Genomic DNA, 21,254 nt, shown 5'->3' on the forward strand with positions numbered 1-21,254 from the left:
CCTTGACATTCACAACCTTACTTTGAATGCCCTGTTCACACTGATGTCCAGCAGTTGGAGTTCCTTCATCAAGCCTCCTGGAATGACAGCAAGCTCCAAGTTCCTTTGCTTCACTTGTTTTCTCACAGCGGCTGTGAGATCGGTCGCTCGAGTCGGTCTTCCAACTCGGGCCACCTTGCCTTATTTCCACAGAAACTCAGCTGCATCTTCTTGACTTCTTGAGTTCCTTTTCCAGCCTCATTCATTTGCGAACCATGGATTCATTAATCTTGAATTCTCTGGCAGCTGCTCGATTCCCATGTTCCTCCGCGTAGCTGATAGCTTGTAGTTTAAACTGTGTTTCATGAGCGTGTCTCTTTCCAGGTGGCATTTTCAGGGTTTCTTAAACTATGTTGTTCTGCATTGTGCACATACCTGCACTTTTGTACTATTCGGGGGGGTGTCTTCTTTCACGCGCAGACTTCCCTCCTTACCGTTTTCATGCTGTCTTCTCCTACGTCCTCTTTCCCAAAGCCACACAACAACACATTAGGCCCACTGCACCATAGGGCCCACTGTACAATTTGGAGAAAATTAAAAACTTTTAAGTGCGCCTTATGAACGGTATTTTCTACATCACAATTCCAATCTTTTTCAAACTGCACTTTTTTTTTGGTCTGCTCCTGATTCACTGTGATTTGTATAAAGAAATACACAGAAAGGTAATTTTGCGCTTCATTTTCTTTATAAAGAATAGAATAGAATAGAATAGAATAGAATAGAATAGAATAGAATAGAATAGAATAGAATAGAATAGAATAGAATAGAATAGAATAGAATAGAATAGAATAGAATAGTATAGAATAGAATAGAATAGAATAGAATAAGTATTTAATAATCCCTAAGGACATTTTAATATATGTCTTCCATCATCAGATAAATGCCCAAAGAACATCTTAAGACCAAAAACACTATTTTCATCAGAGTAGGTCTTGAAGCTTAACCCACCATTTCATAGCATTAAAAACCCTTGTGCTATCTTAGATGACCCCACCCTTGCATTGACGTGTTCTCCCTACCATGACAAAGGTGGAAAGATTTCATGTAATCCATGGACACCAGTGAGGTTCACAAATCATTGAAGAAAAAAGGTTCAGCGGACTGTCTAGTGGGTCTAGATGACCCAACTCCCAATGTTAAAGTGTCTAGGATGGCACAAGGGTTACACCTCAGAGAGCCTCAAATGGACTCCCATGATCCTGTTCTATCCTGGTCCAGTTTGAATTTAAGTCTTCTGTCCTAAAACAATAACAAGTGCTTCCCCCTGCCTTCAGATATGACATTTTCAGGAACTGCGCGAGTGTACCACTCTGACCAACCCCCGTCGTACACCCACACACCTGGATGTCCAATCTCATGAGCTGCAAGTGCCACGTGCCCCGTAGTCACAGCAGAACTGCACAAAACACAAATGGGGCGAGTGAGATCAACGCCAGCACCAGCGAAGAGATCGTCGAGTTGCTGCTTGGGAAGGAAGTGACCCGAAGGCGCCAGGAACAAGTGGAATGGAAGGCTAATGGAGCCTGGGATGTGGCCTGGCTCTGTGTCTGTCAGTCACAAACAGAAAACATGCTGTTAGATCTTCATACATTTTTTTATCACCTTACAGTTTTCTCAATGCATACCAACCAAAATCTACACATTTATATTAGACATTAGCTTCACAGAAAAGAAAAGTTTTCTTAAGAGCAGAATCTTGTTGTGATGTTACTTGACGAAATACAGAAGTGAAACAAAAAGGTTATTCTGGAACGGATGCACTTACTCTATACCATTTTTAAAAAATCACAAAAAGTAAAAAGAGGAAAGAATATGTTTTGCATGTTATTTTGGACAGAGTAAACAAATTTGAAAATATGCTGAAGAAGAATTAGCGAGTGCTTTTTACTATTCCCTGGTATTTCGTGCAATCAAAAAGTATTGTATAGACATTTCAGTACTGACATAATTCTTTAATTCAAGGCAGAAGAGACCATAACTAGCAATCAAACTGGAAAGTAGCTAAATGGGAGACAATTTTACCACTCCAACTTTAAAAGAAAAATAAATAAATAAATAACAGTAAGTCTGGATGCTATGATGATAATAGGACAATCAAAACTTCTTTCCAAACTCCATACTTCAGAAAATGTTTAAATCTGGTAAATTGTATTTGCATCATCGGTCAAAACAAAAAAACAAAAAAGAGTTTTTATAATTACTAAGCCTTATATACTTTTTTCAGCTTTTCCTTTAAAGTCAGTTTCTTAACTTTCTTAAAATATAAGTTCTGGACAAAAAAAATCTACATTAATAATAATAGATATTTGAATCTGAACAGCATGGGGAAAAATCACAGGTGAGGGAAGTCTATTATACTTTGTGCGTGCATGAGAAAGTAAGCATTGAATGTTGACTGTGGCAAGACACACGATAAAGACTTCTTACCAGGACCTGATCAAGTGAACACATTTTAGAGAAAAAAAAATCTTAACTCCAGATCACTAGGTGCTTGATTAACTCCAGCAGGCTGCAGATAAAAATCACAGCTCGTTCTCCCAGCACGCCTTTGTTGCCCAGTGAACCTTTTAGCAAACTATCTGAATGTTTGTCCAGAGCAAACTCAAAAAGCAAACATTGTGGAGTCCTACCGCTCAGTTTTTGCTTCTGTTTTTTCCTCTTCACATATGTTTGTTTGTGATGAAAAACTTCATTTGAGAGACAGTTATGATTTCTAAATATAGTAAAACAAGTGGCCTTTTTTCTAGATTTCATTTGAAAAAACTTTTTTCAATACATATTTTTTTATTAAACTAAAATTATCTTGTGTAAAAGCTTGGAGGGGAGCCAGTTTAGCTCGTCCTAGATTGCGGCACCTTCCGTCCGTGAAACCAGGGTTTGAATCCGGGCTGCTCCCTATTCCCTTCTCTGCTTCTGTGCCGGTCCCAAGCCCAGATAAATTGAGAAGGTTGCATCAGGAAGGGCATCCGGCATAAAACATTGCCAAGTTAACCATGCGATTCATCCTCAAAAGAGTGGTTGTTTCACTGTGGCAACTCCTGATGGGAAAAGCCGAAAGAGAAAGAAGAAAGATCTTGTGTAAAAGCTTGGGTTGTCTTACTTTTTATTTTATTTTATAGAAATAAATACGTTATAATTTTTAATCATAAGTTAATCTTGAGGGGTTTTTTTAGAAAAAAGAAGAGGAATTTTAGAAAAACAACAATAATATTTATTATTTTTTAAATGTACTTATCATAATTAGACCGTGGAAATTACTATAAAGGCTAGAAAAGACTAAAATGTACAATTTTTCCTACTGTTTTGCAATAATCCTTCTTAAGTTGGTGGTGTGTTGTGTAAATTTATGTCTGCAGATTATCACTATATTATCTTATTGTACCGTGTGGAGTAATATTTGATATAAAAGCATATTTTTTTCTATTTAAAATTTGGGTATGAACTAATCCGACTATTTTGTTTAGCCTTAAAGTCGTTTATCAAACATCTTCTTTGGCTCCAGTGACTCTTTTCTCCTCAAGTGGTTTATGACATCAATGAGGTTCACAGGAATCAGTAAGTTATCAGGACTTGAGGTCTTCTCAGTTTAGTACAACTAGTTGAGTCATTTAAAGATATGACTCATCCTCCGGTATGTGTCAGAAGTTCCAAGTAAATGAAACTTTAGTTTTTTGTAGAAGTTATCAGTTGCTGTACAGAAAACCACTTACTGCGTTTTGGTTCAGGGTCCAGACCTCTGAACCTGCCTGCAGGTCTGGCATCCACCAACTGGAACTTCTTGGTGTGCAAGTTGTCCAGGATGTCTTCATAGGTCTTCACCCATGCGCGGTTGAGAGAGGCGCAAAACTCTGCAGAAGAAGGCTTGATATACTGCTCTGTGACAGGTCGACCCTCCAGTTCCCAGTTTTTAAAACCTCCGTCCAGCAGAGACACGGGGTCGTGGCCAAACACCCGAAACATCCACCACACACGAGGGGCCGAGAACGCACCTAACAGAAGACGTGCGTAAATTACGTGCGTAAAAAAAGCGTTTTTGATGGATTGGATATCACGCCGTCATTTGCGTTTTTCCTGGTCATTTATGACACCTTGCCATACATACCGAACTCGCTGCAGTCATACAGCACGACATGCGTGTTGTTGTCTACACCCAACCTCCCGACATAGTCTCCAAAAAGTTCCTCTGAGGGCAGCATGTGATCCAGAGGAGAACTTTTGTCGCAGCACTGGTCTATGTCAAAAAAAGCTGCCCCCGGTATGTGTCTCCTCTTGAACTCAGTTTTGGGGTTTCGCTTCAGTTTGGGCAAGTACCAAGAAGTGTCCAAGACCCGCATTTTCCTTTGCGTCTTGTAGGCATCAGCAAGCCACTTGGAAGTCACCAGTGCTCCAGCTTGTCGCGCCATGGTGAGTCCCGGGAAGGCAAAAGAGTTTACAAGGTTTACTTAAACTGCATCGGCCTTATCTGCTGTCTGTGTCAGAGGCGGCTGTTGTCCACAGGGGTCAAAAGACACGGGGTGGTGTGTGCGTGTGTGTGTGTGTGTGTATGTGATGGCGGTGGGTTACTTATTCATGTAAGTTTCAGCCTCTTGTTGAAAAATGTTGTTTTATCAGCAATAATTACCATATGATTAAAAAGTTTATTCGTAATGAGCTCATATAAATGTAACTTGGAAGTATGTTATGGAAACTAAGGCATTACGAAATTGAGCAAATTAAAATAATGTTCTTGTTATACGTTTATTTGACGAACTGAAGTAACATTGTGTTAAATAACCCAAAATGGAGATAAATAATAGACAATGTTAAGTTTTTCAGTGATATTTTTGGTTATGTTTATTTTTGAGTTGTCCTCCTGTCAGTTATGGAAGCGATTCTGTAGCATAATTAAAAATAATCCTCGACCGCTGTATTCATTTCTATTAATTGTCCTCGGCCTTTATGTCTCTTGTTTTTAGTTCATCATTGTCAGTTCATCTGTTGTTTCTCCGTGGGTTTTGGCATGAACAAGTCTGCTACAGAACATGTTTACTGAGATTATTTTGTTTTTAATATACTTTTTTTAAAATGTGACATTATTTCTGTAGTTTTGAGAACTAGTACTTCTTTCGTTTTTCTTACCACATCTGAAGTCTCCCGCTGCAGACATATTTTGTTGAATTTTTTAGATCCTTGATAAAGGATTTACCAATGAACAAGTCGGCTGTTTTTAAAAAGCTGCCAGCAAAATTTTACACTAAGAGAAAAATAATAAGAGTATACCATGATGTAGTTGCATGCAATAGATATAAAATATAAAATGCAAGGCTAGTTTAATGCAGAAGATGATATTGAACTTTTGCATTTCTTTTTTGCATTTCTTCGTCTTACACGCAACAGATTCTTGTTGATTTCGGATTCCAGTTGGCCAAAAAAAAAAAAAGAAAAGATTCCAGATTTGGCTTGTCCGTGCCCATGATGTACTTGGGCGTAAACATCGTCTCTGGTTTATCTGTGCTCCTGGGGGGTATTCCAGGAAGCATGTTTAAACTAGCCTGACTTTAAGCCTGAACTCTGGCTGAAATCCGCCTGAACTTACTTACTCGGGGTATGTCGGTTCCAAAAGACCGGATATGAGTTGCCGTAATTACGCTCGACTTGGTAACCCTGGGTTAATGCTCGTGCACAGCAAGTACATAAAGACATTCTCAATGGATCGCCGAATTCCCGAGTCACCATGGAAACGTGTGGGAAAAAAAGAAAGCGGGACACTTGAGACGGAAGTGAGACGGAGTCTGAGATTTTAATGACGGCGGATAAAGATTATAAATCCATCAAAAAAGTAATACGGCTGCATCATCATTATGTATTAATCTAACTAAATGTCACATTACTCCATTAATCTTTTTTCCATCTTAATTAATTATATTTCTTGAACTGTCATATGTCTAAGTTTGAGCCGGCAGATATGCTCATTTTTATAACAATAAAAAGGATGGGAAAAAATGAACGGAGTGCAAAAATTCATTAAAGAATATTCTAACAGTGTCATTACAATGTATTGTAGGGGTGGTACATAAACTCATCATCCTCTCCTTCACTCTAACTCATGGTGCAGAGACATAATTATAGTAGGACAAAATAACTCGGCAAAACATGGCAAAGCACAGTAAAATAGCTAAACAACTAAACACATTATGTCAAAAACCCACACTTAAACCCAAATCCGTCCAGACAGGCAAAGGGAATTATATCCCAGAATCCCTTGCGGTGCCTATCTAACTGCAGCACCAAAGTTACACCTACTTAATTGAATTAATTTGAATGAAAGCAAAATAACTGTCTAAAAACTACGTGTTATTTTTAAGGTGACCTAAAAAAATGATTTATCTTAACTGAAGCAAATAATTAAGTTAGATCAAAGTAAAAAAGTTTTTTTTTCCAACATCCATACATGGTCTTATCATCCTTTCATGTTGGAAAAAGTATTATCTGAGCTTCTTCATCCACTAAATCCTCTTCAAATGGACACGCCATGCTGCTTCACCTCTCTGTAAACAAACTAAGCTTCAACTAAACCTGCTCCGGACCAGGTTATGTTCAGAGCATGAGTTGCCATGGTAACTTGACCTACCCTGAAACATACCTCCATTTCTGGAACCGAAAACTGAGGTTATCAACTTCCTTAGCCTCAAACTTTTTTTTTATAACTTTATTGAACAAATGCAAGTATACAACATGAAGAACAATCAATGCAGTATACAACATACAATCAATATACAACACAAACAATGTTAAACAGCCAGGGGAGTCGATTCATTAAATATTTGCAGAGAGTTACAAATTTCAATAGTTCTGAGAGCTTTTTTGTTGGAGGAAAAGGATATTGATTTAATGTAAAAAGTTACATCTTTAATGAATTGTGGGAAGTAAGGTGTTTTATTAGTAAATTTACATTTATGTATGTAGAATTTTGCCAGAAGAATTAATAAATTAATTATTAAAAATACTATTTGTTTTTTGGGGGTCCTGAAAAAACAAAGTAATACATTTTCCCATTTCAAGGAGAAATCTTTGAAGACATGAATAATGATGAATCTACTGAACTCCTTCCAAAATCTCTGTGTGGACAAACAGTGCCAGAAAAGATGAGTTACTGTTTCTGGGTGATCTCCACAGAAACTACAATCAGTATTAATATCTTTTTTAAATTTTATCATATAATGTTTGGCAGGGTAAATTTTATGGAGAATTTTAAAGGACCTTAGCCTCAAACTTACCGTGGGAGCTAGCATAATCTGCTTCCTGGAATACCCCCCTGTACTACTCATTATTTTATTTTTTATTTATGAATTGTTTTAAAAATAAAACACTTCACTTCACTTGTTTTTCTTTTGTTTTATTTTTTAAAAAACTTCACATTAAATTTTTTAATTTTATTTTATTGTTAGTTTATTATTCTAGTAGTAGTTTGGTAGGCACTATATGCAACACTGTCTGGTTTTCGGAGGACTCATTCCGGCAGTGCACACAAAGACCGGATGTTGATCTACTCACGTGTTAGAGGCAGAATATTACATTTATATACTGCAGATTTGTTAAGAACGTGATTTTTTGTTGTTGTGCAATGTCAGTGTCGTTGGTCAGAAGAGGACTGGAGCTGCTGAGTGATGACATCAAAGGTCCGGTTTGACTTTTTGCTATAGAATTTTAGTTGAGCTAGCAAACCACATTAGCACAAGCACTCAGCTGCACTAATTAATTAAATTTGCTAAATGTAATACAGATTAAATGTATTAAAAAATCTATATTAGTAGGTAGAAAGTTGGCAAAATTATTTTCACTTTGTTTTATGCTAGTCCACCTTTTAGCATTCCTTCTTAACTTCATTTTGATTCAAATAATAAAGCAAAACAAATCATGTAATATTATTTGTCTTATATACAAAGTTCTGTAACTGAATACGTGTCAAGGTTTATTTGTATGATTTTTAAAACAAAAAACTGCAGTAGCTTTTTTATAATATATTTTCTCTTATAATAAACACTTGAAGTTTATTTTACTTGAGTATAGTAAAAATATTACCACCATGTAGTTGTAGACCAAGTAAACCAACGCAAGGTTAACAATATATAGATATATAAAAAGTCAACTTCAAGTATACCGCCTGACTTTTAGTATAAACTGAGTATATTTGTTGTGCACCTAACCCCTAGATGCCTTGATGCAATAAAAAGCACCTCTGCTCCAAACTTACCTTCATTTATAGTCTACATAAAGCAGAAAAAAAAACATGAATAAATAAAACAAGAAAAGAAACCACATCTTTTTTTCATACCTGGAAATAAATTCAGACATAAATAGACTACTTTTGCTAGGGTTCTAGTTCAAAAACAATAAATAAAAACCTGAATTAACAAATGTGTTTAATTTCATTAAATCCTAAGAAGTGAAGAAATGTATCTGTACTTTTTTTTAATCTTGTGTCAATATATTTACTGTATTATGTGAATAAAAATATATAATAAGTTGTGATGTACACTTTCCCCCTAAACGTCAAAGAGCTGCCAAAATACATCCTCATAGTAAATAATGTAAAAATCAAATTCATATTTAACTTTGAGTAACAACAGGGTATTTTTGACTCTAACCTTAAATGAGATTTTGTGTCATCTTTTTTGACATGCTGGAATGTTAAAGGAAATAAACATCTTTTAAAAATGACACCATCTGCAGAGAGAACATTTATTTAATAAACAAATAAGGTAGAATTCAAATATAATTGTAATATACTGTCACCCAGCAAGCACTGTGTCTAAAGGTGTGTATTTGTGCTGTTCTCGCTTGCATTTTAGCAGATGACAGCCAGATAAAGAAAAAGAAGAAGACCCCCAGCTCGGCCGCAGTGATGGAGCAGATCAGCAGCAATAGACAGGGAGTCAGCAGGCAGGTTAAAAGACTGCAGGGCCGCCTTGGTCCTGGGAAGAGCAAAGCTACAGTCAAGGACAAGAGGATCAAATCAGCTATTGGTCAGTTAATTTTTTGTGTCTAGGAGATCAAATTTAACTTTTCCACAATTTAATTTGACCAATTCCTTATCTGACATAAAATTATGCTTCATTTCAAACTTCTTTACATTAATCACAACTCTGCCTTTGTAATATCTGCTGATTTGAACTTACATCGCCCCAGTTCCCACACTGCATCCATCACTGACCACAATCTGGTTACTTAGTTTTTGTTTTGGAATTGCCTCCTTTTCCTCAAAAGGCCCCCCACAGTACCCTAACTAGTTCAGAATTAATCATTTTCACCATATCACCCTCATCCTACTTCAGCTTCATTGACTGCAAGTTGCTCAAAGAATGCTTAAAAGTCGTTTGTGGTCTTGTGGTCCTCCACTCTTTTTCAAATCCCCTCTTCATTTCAACCTCCTCCTGCTCCTTCACCTCCATTCGCTGTGCCCTCCGTCTGCCTCAGCAGCTTGAAGAAACTCCCAAATTTCCTTCCATCCAGAACATTGATTCATTTTCTACTTTTCAATCTAAGTTTAAAAATCCACTTGTTCTTCTTGTTTGCCTTGTTCCGTCTTTCTTTTGTTTGTATTTTATGATGTACTTGTTTTTGCTCTGTTGAGGGATTTTAAGCCACTTTTAAAATGATTAGCTTTTCCCAGACCGTTTTCAAAAGCAGATGCTGCATGTAATCACATTTTTATAAATAAACTGTAAAGAGCAACATTTATTTGACATTTAAAGTTAATAGTGTAAAATTAAGCATAAGGGCATTTTATGTTTCAGGGAATTTACTTTCCTTGAAAACAAGGAGTAAAACATTCAGTAACCTGCATTAATTAAACTTTTCAATATTCAGCTATTGGCTTAAAAATGAATTAATTGCAGAAAGAAACCGCTCAATAACTGAATATGGAGTTATTGACAGTGTGATGAGAAAATAATGTTGTTGTTTCAAATGTCTTCCTCTGTGATTGCATGCAGAAGAGTTCAGGAAGAAGCAGGGAAAGAGCAACCTGAGCGCCAATCTCAAGTACTTCATGGAAACTATCAGTAAACCCACAGATTCAGATACTTTGAAGGTAAGAAAAACAAATCTGTAACAGTGTCAGAGATGGACGCTTTAATTATTGCCATTTTTTGTTACTTTTGTCTTTAAAGACCCTCTGTCTTTAAAGACGGTGTCTTTAAAGTCACCGCAGGTCAGCCGGGGCTGACCTGCGGTGACGAGGCTCCGACTGGGTGGTGGGCGGCTCCTCGGCCCTCTGTGTCCTGGCTTTGCCCACGTCTCGGTGTCAAGCGCCCGGTGGCCCCAATAGCTGTCACCCGGTGGAGCACGCCTCTCCTGTGACCTGGGGGTCCTGACGCTGGGCTCGCCTATGCCTCCTGGTGCCGCCGGGGAGGATCTGGTTCCCCTAACGATCACATGGTTCACTTTGACAGCGTGCATGTATCTCCACCCCCACGTGCACGGCACACTGGCACACTGCTCCCTGTCTGCTTTATCCCTCTTCCTAACCCACAGTGTATCGATGGACAGATATCTTCCGATATCTTATTGTCAGAATTTCACTTTTAGATGTAGGGGTGTAACGATACGCTAAAATCTGAATTTGGTTCAGCCTCATTTCGGTTCGGTTCTGCTGTTTAACAAATCTGCCTGATATGAACTGCTATTTTATGAACTATTATTTTATTGTCATTTACTGTGTCTGTCTTTGTTATGCTGCCGGACAGATTAATAAAGTTTTTATCTGTCCGTCCGTCCGTCCGTCTATTTTTTCGGTCCAAAAAACTAAGGCAAAGAAAATTACTTACAAAATGCATTTATTGGTTTTACATAACAATAAATAAAATTTGACCTATGTAGGTGATCTTCTTAATAAAATAAGAAAAACTGTTAGCTGCCAGAAACCAAAAAGTTTGGATAATTAACACTGGCCTGAAAAAAAACATTTTAACTTGCACATGTTTTTTCTTGTAGACTCGATTGTTACAGTCGGTGACGCCGTTTTAAGTTCGTTAACAGATTAGATGTGTTACTGTGGCATACGCTATTTTTGTGTGACAATGTCAACACACAGCATTCGACTTATCCAATTGTCTTTTTCCTTCATGGATGCTGACAACAAAGCCAAAGTGTTCCCACACAGGAGATTGGGGGTCCTCATCTCTGGCCTCGCGTCTGCATGAGCCAAATGTTTACATGCTTACTGTCCGTCACCTAATAGTGTCTCGGAGGAAACTCACGGCTAACATTACTTCCGCCTCGGCGCAAAGTTAATACAGTGGCGACCTGGGGGTTAGCCCCGCCTATAGCCACTAAGAGTCATGGGAAGTGTAAAATATTGTGTGTTGAATCCTTCACCATCACTGAGAGAGCTATGAAGAGAAGTGATGTTCACGTTGTTGCACTGTTCATGTGTGTTCATAATAAATGGATTTTAATGCTGGAAAGGAGATGGAGCAATCTATTTCTCTGTCTACTCTCTCTCTGAGACTGTTTGAGGGTGAGTGGAGTATGGCGCAAGGACAGTCAACGCAGCACGTTAACTGTCACCTCTGCTCCTGTTTCCCCGCTACGAGTGACAAAGCAGCTGGGTCGTTACAATGTATATGCGGAAAAAAAAGAAAAAACGTACCGAAACGGTACAGAAGTGAACCGAACCGAAACTGTTATATCAAAACGGTTCGGTTCATCTACGTGTATCGTTACACCCCTATGTAGATGTAATAATTTGTCTTTCCAGCAGATCTAGCATAAATTTTTCACAGCTTAAAATAATCACCTATTCAAATTAGCAACTGGGCACTTGTATCCCCTCACTTTCTACCCCTCTTTCTTCTAAACCCCCCCCCCCCACCCACACACACACACACACACTTTCCCCCTCTCCCTCCACTTTAATAAAAAGAATAGGTATATATACTTAAAACACAAAATCTAACAAATGAATAAAAAATAATAAAAAAACATAAAGGGATTCATATAAATTCAAACCCTGGTTATCCGAAGATTCATAACCTAATAGTAAAACCTGTCCAACACAAAAGGCCTTCAGCTCTCATCTGTTTGCTCAGTTGTTGAACAGAACCAGTTAACAAAACAAAATATATTAATATATATTAAATATATATAAAAAGTGTAGTGGACGTTTTTTGGACACTTGCAATCTTTGTCTTGTGTTTCTGTGGCTGCAGCTTTGCAGATTGATGTGTGTATGACGTCCTCAATGAGAAATGTCAGATTACACTGAATTCTTTTACGTGCCCTGCTGATCTGTGCTGCTTCTGGTTTGCTGTGAATTGGGGTTAAAATCAATGTGATGCTGCTTTCTGCAGCATTTGTTATAACGTTTTGTTTCGACTTGTCTTTCTCAGATCCAGAACCATAACGCAGGGAGACAGTCCAGAAATCGCCCCGACAACCCTGCCAAGAAGGCCGAAGAGACAGAATCTTTGTTCACAGAAGAGGAGTTCCAGCAGTTCCAGAAAGAATACTTTGGAAAGACTGTAGAGCAGGGCGACTAAACCACAACACCAAAACAAAACAATTCCACCTCAATTTGATTACTTTTTGTTTCAAAATATATTAAGGGACTTTGTTTTTCTGCTGTCACTGGACTGCAGAACCGCCTGGTTGAATAGAAGAAATAACAATTTCAGTCTTTAAATGATGAAATATTCCAGTAGGATGTTTTCAAACTTCCTAAAGCCTTACAAAGTCCACCAGTTCTTTCTCTAAGAAAGATAATTATTATTATAGATATAGAATAGATTATTTTTATCTTATGGTTTATGGAATGATGCCAACAGAATATAAAAGGAATCTTTGAAGGCCCTGAGAAAAGGTATTTTCTTTAGACTTTTTCTCAGCAGTCTCTGCAGAGATCACTGTTCTCCCATGAGCGAGTGCTGCTGTTATAATATTTTACAGGTCTGTTCAAGTTGATATCAAAGCTGTTCATGTGCTATGCAGGTCTCACAGCAGAACCCAATGTAGTAAAAAGATACACGGTTTGTAATTTTACTATTAAATTTACTTTAATTTGTGTCGTCTCCAAAAAGGCTCTTTTTCATCATTGCTATGATTGACAGCAGTGCTAATTTAAAAAACCTTATTTAACTTTATGAGAAAAGTTTTTGCTTCAATCCCAAATGTTTGAACTTTTATTTTAATTTTTGTGTGAAAAGAAACAGAGAAATGTTTTTAAACTCTGCTTTTAATGTGCTAGAAATGATGTCAACACCATAGATAGACCGTCATTACAGAACTGGACACAGCCGTGTGTGACGCATAGAAAAGGCCTTAACTCCATAAATCCATCCATGAAGCCAATTCAGACGCGATGCGGGCGCCGCCATTTGAAGCCAGTCGACTATGATTGTCAGAGTCAGTCTGAGTCAACGTTTCTAGGGCAACTGCTATTGTCAATCAAGGGTGAGCTTGTTGGAAGTCTACCCCCCCCCCCCCCCCCCCCCCCCGTCCCCCACTGAAAGCAGGCTCAAGAGAATCTGTCAAACATTCAAGATGCACCACATGCTTTTATTGAGTCATCTAATTGGTCAGTTTATAACTTAAGAAGTTGCGATAAAGAGGAAATATGAAAAATGTTAGTAGGATGTTAAAAAGATGTAGCAGAGTAAGAATGGTTATTTTGATGAATATAAGGACTGAGTAAAAACTGTTTGCATCTCAGTAGAGGTCTATGAGATGTTAGCTTCTTGAAGCCAGTGGATACTTCCTGTTTGGAATTCAAGGGTGGAGGGGTCACTGTGTCCAGTTCGTATTTACAGTCAACGGTCGGCAAACTTTTGCTTTACTTGTCTGTTGTGGTCCATTTCTTATTTATCTTTATAGGGTATCTCTTACATTTAATTTTTACTTCAAAAGCCAAGTTAAAGCCATAACACTCAAAGTCTTGTAGTCTGACTATTCCTGCAGACTCCAATTTCAATCGTAACACCTTTCAATTGTTTTACTTTCCCGTTAATTTACCTTGCAATGACCACCAGTATATGAATGGTTTGGAATAAATAAAGTGCAACAATAGTTTCTATCTACAAAATATAATAATACCAGGTAGAACTATTTTAAATGTAGAAGTCATTCTCCAATGCCACTAAATTTACTTTGGGAGTACCATTGTGTTCAGTGCCAGTCAAACAATGTGTTTTATTCAGAGCATTTTCCCGCTCTACAGATTTACCTGTGTGGATATTTATTGTTGTACTGAGCCCTCCGGGGCCAGTGGTTAAAAAAATTAGTTTTTGCGCACGGTTTATCAGATTTTTTTTAATTTTTAACAGCTGGCCCCTGGCGGGCTCTGTAATGTTGCCACTTTCATAAAGTAAAATAAAAATTTCACAACCACTTGAGAAGTAAAAGCAGTGTAGTGAAGTGACTCGTTACGGAAGATTGCAGTATTTTAATGATGTGCTGTATAGAGCAATTATGATCATCATAAATTGGGATTATAAAACTAATCACACTTAATTCCAATATTTATATAAAACCTTTACTTATTTTAGTGTGCAATATGCACTTAAATTAAAATAAATATACAAGAAACAGTGATGATTAAATTGTAATATTGTTTTATAACATATTTGGGAGAATGAGATTTTAACATTTAAACATTTATAACACATACATTTTTAAAATTAGACTTGGGAATTTTACATTTTAGGAATTTTTCATTTAACCATCAAGTTTGTCTTAAAAAAGCTTTTTTATATATTAATCTTTCTCTTTCTGTTGTGTTTGATGTGACAACGTTGAATATCAAAGTTTACAAAAGTCATTTATTTTTTACCTAAAGGAACATTTTACAAGCGTTTCCATGTTAACTTTACTCTCAAATACCTATTTCTGTTGGACTGAAGTGCAGACTGAAGCCTTTTCGCAGATTGCTGACCCCCTCATATAGGGGTGCAGTTTTATTTCCAGCACCACAGCTGGTTTTAAGTTTGATTCTATATGTAAATCAGAGAACGGAACTTAGGAAAAATACAATTTTTATGAAGAATTCTTAATTTAGTGGTTTAAGTTAAGGTTGCATTTGACATTTAGAGACAAGGAATACGTAAGGGATAATGGCCGACAAAGTGTGCATTATGAGAAATAAATTTTTCTCATATTGCACACCCTGAAGGCCATTATCCCACATATACAATGGTTACTTACAAAAGAAAAAAAAATTCAGGCAGTTTTTAGTACTTCATTCTTGTTATTTTTTGGTTAAGATTGCATTTTGCATAAAAAGTGGACTACGTGGCAACCCTGACTGCAGCGGCAAAGGAAAGCGATATATTTGCTGATCTTCAGTGCAGTTTTTAAAAACAAAGGTGAGGCCCTTTTACTGGCATTTAGGTCATTTTAGGGATTAAATAAAGGAAAAATTAAATAAATGCCATTCATAGGAAGAGAAAGAAAGCTATAAGGTCCAAAAAATGAGCATTTTCCAGTTAGGCCTTCATTTGTAGTTTACTGGTATGGAGACAAATTCATGATCGGAGTGTTTTCACATTATCTGCCATCTGTACATAAGCCTATTTTAACAACCAGAAAAACGAAGCTTGTAAGGCTGATGCAATACAATTCACAGTATCTGTAGTTGTTAACTGACTTCTTGTTTCTTTTGTTATCAGACAGGGGTTGTTTTTTTAACATACCTGACATGTTTTGACGGACGTCTTCTGTCTTTGTCAGAGTTTTCATCAGATAGTTGCGTGTGAAGTATATAAAAACAAACAAAAGATGACCTATACTGATTTGGAGGGACAGGTGACTCTGTCCCTTGATGTTTGTTTGCTGCTAGGACCGCAGATGGATTATAAAGGCTGTGGAGATCCGAAAGCGAGCCCACACATCCATGAACCGAGATGAGGGGGCCTTCCTGCTCTCTTATACCTAAAGCAACATCCTCCTGCAGCAAACGGACATCAAGTGGCAGAGTCGCCTTTCAAAGTTTGACAGGCAACTCTGCATCAGTCACCATTAACTGTTTTTAGCTATGTCACACGCAACTATCTGATGATGACTCTGACAAAGACAGAAGACATCCGTCGAAACATGTCAGGTATGTTAAAACACAACCCCTGTTTGAAAACAAAAGAAAGAAAAAGTCAGTTGAAAGGCTGCTGCTGTGAACAGAAACTTTAGTGAGATAACAGTATGGCAGCATGGACCGTACAGTTATCATTGCATAAGGCAAGGCAAGTTTATTTGTATAGCACAATTCTTACAAAAAGTAATTCAAAGTGCTTCACAAAACAAGAAAATGCATTAAAATCACAATACAGTGCAACGATTAAAAACATATACAATCATTATAAAATTTACTTTAAAAGAAAGGAAAGAGAAAAGAAAATGTAAAGAGGTGTTGATAAGAACCCTTTACATACACGGCTAAACAGGAATGTTTTGAGTCTGGATTTGAACCTTAACACAGTAGAGGCCTGTCTCACAACCTCAGGGAGAATGTTCCAGTTTTTAGCTGCACAAGATTGAAACGCTGATTCCCCTTGTTTAGTCCTGACTCTGGGCACCCGGAGGAGGCAGGTCCCTGAGGTTCTCAGATAAATTAATGATCAAACCTGAACTTCACTACACTTGACAAATATTTTCAAATACAATTTTTATTTCTTTTACAGCACAAGTTGTTTGAGAATGCTTTTGATTATTCTTTTCATAACAGGGGGCGGACATTGAACATTTTATATGGAGGGCACGGGAGGGGGCAGAAAACTTTCAAAGGGTGGCATATAAGAACAGCAGAGTGGAAGTCACAAACTAAACGATTATAAATAAGTATTTCTAAAACTAGTCCATCCATCCATCCATCTTCCTCCGCTTATCCGGGACCGGGTCGCGGGGGCAGCAGACTGAGCAGAGATGCCCAGACTTCCCTCACCCCAGCCACTTCCTCCAGCTCCTCTGGGGGGACCCCGAGACGTTCCCAGGCCAGCCGAGAGACGTAGTCTCTCCAGCGTGTCCTGGGTCTTCCCCGGGGCCTCCGCCCAGTGGGACATGCCCGGAACACCTCTCCAGGGAGGCGTCCAGGAGGCATCCGAACTAGATGCCCGAGCCACCTCAACTGGCTCCTTTCGATGTGGAGGAGAAGCGGTTCTACTCCGAGCTCTCCGCGGGTGACCGAGCTACTCACCCTATCTCTAAGGGAGCGCCCAGCCACCCTGCGGAGGAAGCTCATTTCAGCCGCTTGTATTCGGGACCTTGTTCTTTCGGTCATGACCCATAGCTCATGACCATAGGTGAGTACTGGAACGTAGATCGACCGGTAAATTGAGAGCTTTGCTTTTCGGCTCAGCTCTCTCTTCACCACGACGGACCGATAGAGCGACCGCATAACTACGGACGCTGCTCCGATCCGCCTGTCAATCTCACGCTCCGATCTTCCCTCACTCGTGAACAAGACCCCAAGGTATTTAAACTCCTCCACCTGGGGCAGGGACACTCCACCGACCGAGAGATGGCAAACTACCTTTCTCCGGTCAAGGACCATGGCCTCAGATTTAGCGGTGCTGACCCTCATCCCAGCCGCTTCACACTCGGCCGCAAACCGCCCCAATGCACGCTGGAGGTCCCGGTTCGATGAAGCCAACAGGACAACATCATCTGCAAAAAGCAGAGAGGAAATCCTGTGGTCCCCAAACCAGATCCCTTCCGGCCCCTGGCTGCGCCTAGAAATTCTGTCCATAAAAACTATGAACAGAACCGGTGATAGAGGGCAGCCCTGCCGGAGTCCAACGTGGACCGGGAACAGGTCTGACTTACTGCCGGCTATGCGGACCAAGCTCCTACTCCGGTCATACAGAGACCGGACAGCCCTCAGTAAGGCTCCCCGGACCCCATACTCCCAGAGCACCCCCCACAGGATGCCACGGGGGACGCGGTCGAACGCCTTCTCCAAATCCACAAAACACATATGGACTGGATGAGCGCACTCCCACAAACCCTCCAGCACCCTAGATAGGGTGTAGAGCTGGTCCACTGTTCCACGACCAGGACGGAAACCGCACTGTTGTTCCTGAATCCGAGGTTCGACTATCGGACGGACTCTCCTCTCCAGTACCCTGGCATAGACTTTCCCAGGGAGGCTGAGGAGTGTAATTCCCCTATGGTTGGAACACACCCTCCGGTCCCCCTTCTTAAAGAGGGGAACCACCACCCCTGTCTGCCAGTCCAGTGGTACGGTTCCCAACCGCCACGCGATGCTGCAGAGACGTGTCAGCCAAGACACTCCCACAGCATCCAGAGACTTGAGGTGCTCAGGGCGGACTTCATCCACCCCCGGGGCCTTGCCACCGAGGAGCTCGTTGACTACCTCAGTGACTTCAGCCCGGGTAATGGACAGCCCCACCCCAAAATCCTCACTCTCCACTTCTTCAAAAGAAGGCGTGTCAGTGGGATTGAGGAGATCCTCGAAGTACTCCTTCCACCGCCCGACAATGTCCCCAGTCGAAGTCAACAGCTCCCCACCTGCACTGAAAACGGTGCCTGTGGAGAACTGCTTTCCCCTCCTGAGTCGCCGGATGGTTTGCCAGAATTTCTTCGAGGCCAACCGATAGTCCTTCTCCATGGCCTCACCGAACTCCTCCCAGGACCGAGTTTTCGCCTCCGCAACAGTCCGGGCCGCAGCTCGCTTAGACTGCCGGTACCTGTCAGCTGCCTCTGGAGTCCCGCAGGCCAGCCAGGCCTGGTAGGACTCCTTCTTCAGCTTGACGGCATCCCTTACTTCCGGTGTCCACCACCGGGTTCTGGGGTTACCGCCGCGACAGGCACCAGAGACCTTGCGACCACAACTCCGAGCAGCAGCAGAGACAATGGAGGTGGAAAACATGGTCCACTCGGACTCAATGTCCCCAACCTCCCCCGGTACCTGTTTGAAGTTCTCCCGGATGTGGGAGTTAAAGACTTCCCTGACGGAGGGCTCAGCCAGACGTTCCCAGCAGACCCTCACAGTACGTTTGGGTCTTCCAAGTCTTTCCGGCCTCTTTCCCCGCCAGCGAATCCAACTCACCACCAGGTAGTGATCGGTGGACAGCTCCGCCCCTCTCTTCACCCGAGTGTCCAAGACACAGGGCCGAAGGTCACCTGAAACAACTACAAAGTCGATCATCGACCTCCTGCCTAGGGCGTCCTGATGCCAGGTGTACTGATGGACACCCTTGTGCTCGAACATGGTGTTCGTTATGGACAAACTATGACGAGCACAGAAGTCCAATAACAAAACACCACTCGGGTTCAGATCAGGGGGGGCGTTCCTACCAATCACACCCCTCCAGGTGCCACTGTCATTGCCCACGTGGGCATTGAAGTCCCCCAGGAAGACAATGGAGTCCCCCGTTGGGGCACTTTCCAGTACCCCTTCGAGAGACACCAAGAAGGCCTGGTACTCCGAACTGCTGTTCGGCCCGTAAGCCGAAACCACAGTTAGAGACCTGTCCCCCACCCGGAGGCGGAGGGACATGACCCTCTCGTCCACCGGGGTGAACTCCAACACTTGGCGGCTGAGCTGGGGGCTCACGAGTAAGCCTACGCCAGCCCGCCGCCTCTCACCTTGGGCAACTCCAGAGTGGTAGAGAGTCCAACCCCTCTCTAAGGACTGAGTTTCAGAGCCCAGGCTATGTGTGGAGGTGAGCCCGACTATATCTAGACGGTATCTCTCAACCTCTCGCACCAGCTCAGGCTCCTTCCCTCCCAGAGAGGTGACATTCCATGTCCCAAAAGCCAGGTTCCATGATCGGGGTTTGGGCCGCCGAGGCACCCGCCCTCGACTGCCACCCAAACCACATTGCACCGGCCCCTTTTGAGGTCTCCTACGGGTGGTGGGCCCATGGGAGAGTGGTCCCACGTCGCTCCTTCGGGCTGTGCCCGACCGGGGCCCGTGGGAAGAGCCCCGGCCACCAGGCGCTCGCCTGCGAGCCCCGACCCTGGGCCTGGCTCCAGGGTGGGGCCCCGGTGACGCCAATCCGGGCGACGTAATCGGGTCCTCGTTGTTTCTTTTCATCAGGGGTTTCTGAACCGCTCTTTGTCTGGCTCGTCACCCAGGACCTGTCTGCCATGGGAGACCCTACCAGGGGCTTTAGCCCCAGACAGCTTAGCTCCTGGGATCACCCGAGCTCTCAAACTCCCCCACCACGTTAAGGTGGCGGTTCACTATCTAAAACTAGTATTATTTCTTATTTAATAATAATAGATTTTTAAAAACAAGGATTTCCTCTTGCCATAGCAGATTCTGGCTAACGCCAGGATGCTGGTGGCCCAGATGTGCCGACATACACAATACAAGGACAGAACAAGTCGTTTAAGGGACTCAGATTTTTTTTTTTAAATATTGCTTTTGTTATTTTTGTAATCCTTGAAGAAGCTTAAATAAATGATTTGTTCATTTTTGTCAATATTGACACTGAAATTGGGGGCAAATATCTCAGCCCCACTCTCATTCCCTGTAGCTCCGCCCCTGGTTTCTATTGAAATAAAGTTGGACTGTAATTTTAACTTAACTTTAGCTTTAGAAGTAGAACCCTATTTATTATCATCAATTATGTTACCATAATCTTTAATTGATGGTCTTATATTCAGGTTTAACTCAGGATTTAGAAAGTTTCATTTGAAAAAAAATTTCTTTAAACATGATTCATTAACTCTAAACCTACGTACTATTCCTTTAACGGGCTTATTTAACTCACTTTTCCCATTCTTTAGCATTCATTCCTATTTAAAGACAAAATTGTTGGCACTTCTCTGACAAGAAAAACATACAGTCGTACATGGTGTGTACGCTTCACTACCTTTTTAAAAGACACAAAGCACAGTCACAGTCCCACTAACACACTGATGGCGGTTCAGATTCTGAATACTGGCGCCAACTTTTAACTACCACAAGCAATATGGGTTCAGTGTCGTGCCCACGGACAGTTCGACACAACCAAACCTACGATTATCTGATCAGAGGTCAACTGCTCTACCTCTGCACCACAACCACTCTGGTCACAAAAATAATGAAAAATTGACTAAAATGAAAAGTACTGTTATGAAAACCAGACTTTCTTTGAGTTGTTGTTCAAAAGAATTAATATTCCATGACCGGGTTTAGGCTGTTTATGCACCCACCTTTGACTGCCTTCAAACCACATAGCACTGGTCACTTTTGAACCAATATTTAAACAGGCCTGTAGTAAGGATAATAACCTACTCAA

The 21,254-nt window shown here is 40.8% G+C and overlaps 2 protein-coding genes across 4 annotated transcripts; one reads left to right on the plus strand and one right to left on the minus strand.

Annotated features, from left to right (window-relative positions):
- Positions 1-705: 705 nt before the first annotated feature.
- LOC101173123 (3-mercaptopyruvate sulfurtransferase) lies at positions 706-4,536 on the minus strand. Of its 2 annotated transcripts, none has more exons than XM_004066071.5 (3): positions 4,142-4,533; positions 3,750-4,028; positions 706-1,586 (listed from the first exon to the last, which is right to left on the minus strand). In XM_004066071.5, exons 1-3 carry the CDS (start codon positions 4,440-4,442, stop codon positions 1,279-1,281), a joined length of 888 nt encoding a protein of 295 aa, XP_004066119.1. In that variant the 5' UTR covers positions 4,443-4,533; the 3' UTR covers positions 706-1,278. The 2 variants fall into 2 exon arrangements, with proteins under 2 accessions (XP_004066119.1, XP_078800196.1); XM_078944070.1 differs by lacking the exon at positions 706-1,586 and adding an exon at positions 2,928-3,077 and having other exon boundaries at positions 4,142-4,536.
- A 2,976-nt stretch (positions 4,537-7,512) lies between these two features.
- On the plus strand, positions 7,513-13,096 carry rps19bp1 (ribosomal protein S19 binding protein 1). 2 transcript variants are annotated; one of them, XM_004066070.5, is made up of 4 exons: positions 7,513-7,697; positions 8,871-9,044; positions 10,014-10,111; positions 12,411-13,096. In XM_004066070.5, exons 1-4 carry the CDS (start codon positions 7,643-7,645, stop codon positions 12,558-12,560), a joined length of 477 nt encoding a protein of 158 aa, XP_004066118.1. In that variant the 5' UTR covers positions 7,513-7,642; the 3' UTR covers positions 12,561-13,096. The 2 variants fall into 2 exon arrangements, with proteins under 2 accessions (XP_004066118.1, XP_011476657.1); XM_011478355.4 differs by having other exon boundaries at positions 7,515-7,697; positions 8,874-9,044.
- Positions 13,097-21,254: the final 8,158 nt, after the last annotated feature.

Source organism: Oryzias latipes, chromosome 1 (assembly GCF_053564925.1).
Source record: "Oryzias latipes strain Hd-rR chromosome 1, Olatipes_Hd-rR_3.1".
NCBI classification, from domain to species: Eukaryota; Metazoa; Chordata; class Actinopteri; order Beloniformes; family Adrianichthyidae; genus Oryzias; species Oryzias latipes.

What these genes read in the sequence shown, in the direction of transcription:
- rps19bp1 (XM_004066070.5), top strand. Translation starts at nt 7,643, where the DNA reads ATGTCAGTGTCGTTGGTCAGAAGAGGACTGGAGCTGCTGAGTGATGAC. An exon ending in GAGGATCAAATCAGCTATTG is followed by an intron (nt 9,045 to 10,013) that starts GTCAGTTAATTT and finishes GATTGCATGCAG; the next exon opens with AAGAGTTCAGGAAGAAGCAG. An exon ending in CAGATTCAGATACTTTGAAG is followed by an intron (nt 10,112 to 12,410) that starts GTAAGAAAAACA and finishes TGTCTTTCTCAG; the next exon opens with ATCCAGAACCATAACGCAGG.
- LOC101173123 (XM_004066071.5), bottom strand. Translation starts at nt 4,442, where the DNA reads ATGGCGCGACAAGCTGGAGCACTGGTGACTTCCAAGTGGCTTGCTGAT. An exon ending in GTATGACTGCAGCGAGTTCG is followed by an intron (nt 4,029 to 4,141) that starts GTATGTATGGCA and finishes GTCTTCTGTTAG; the next exon opens with GTGCGTTCTCGGCCCCTCGT. An exon ending in GGACCCTGAACCAAAACGCA is followed by an intron (nt 1,587 to 3,749) that starts GTAAGTGGTTTT and finishes TGTGACTGACAG; the next exon opens with ACACAGAGCCAGGCCACATC.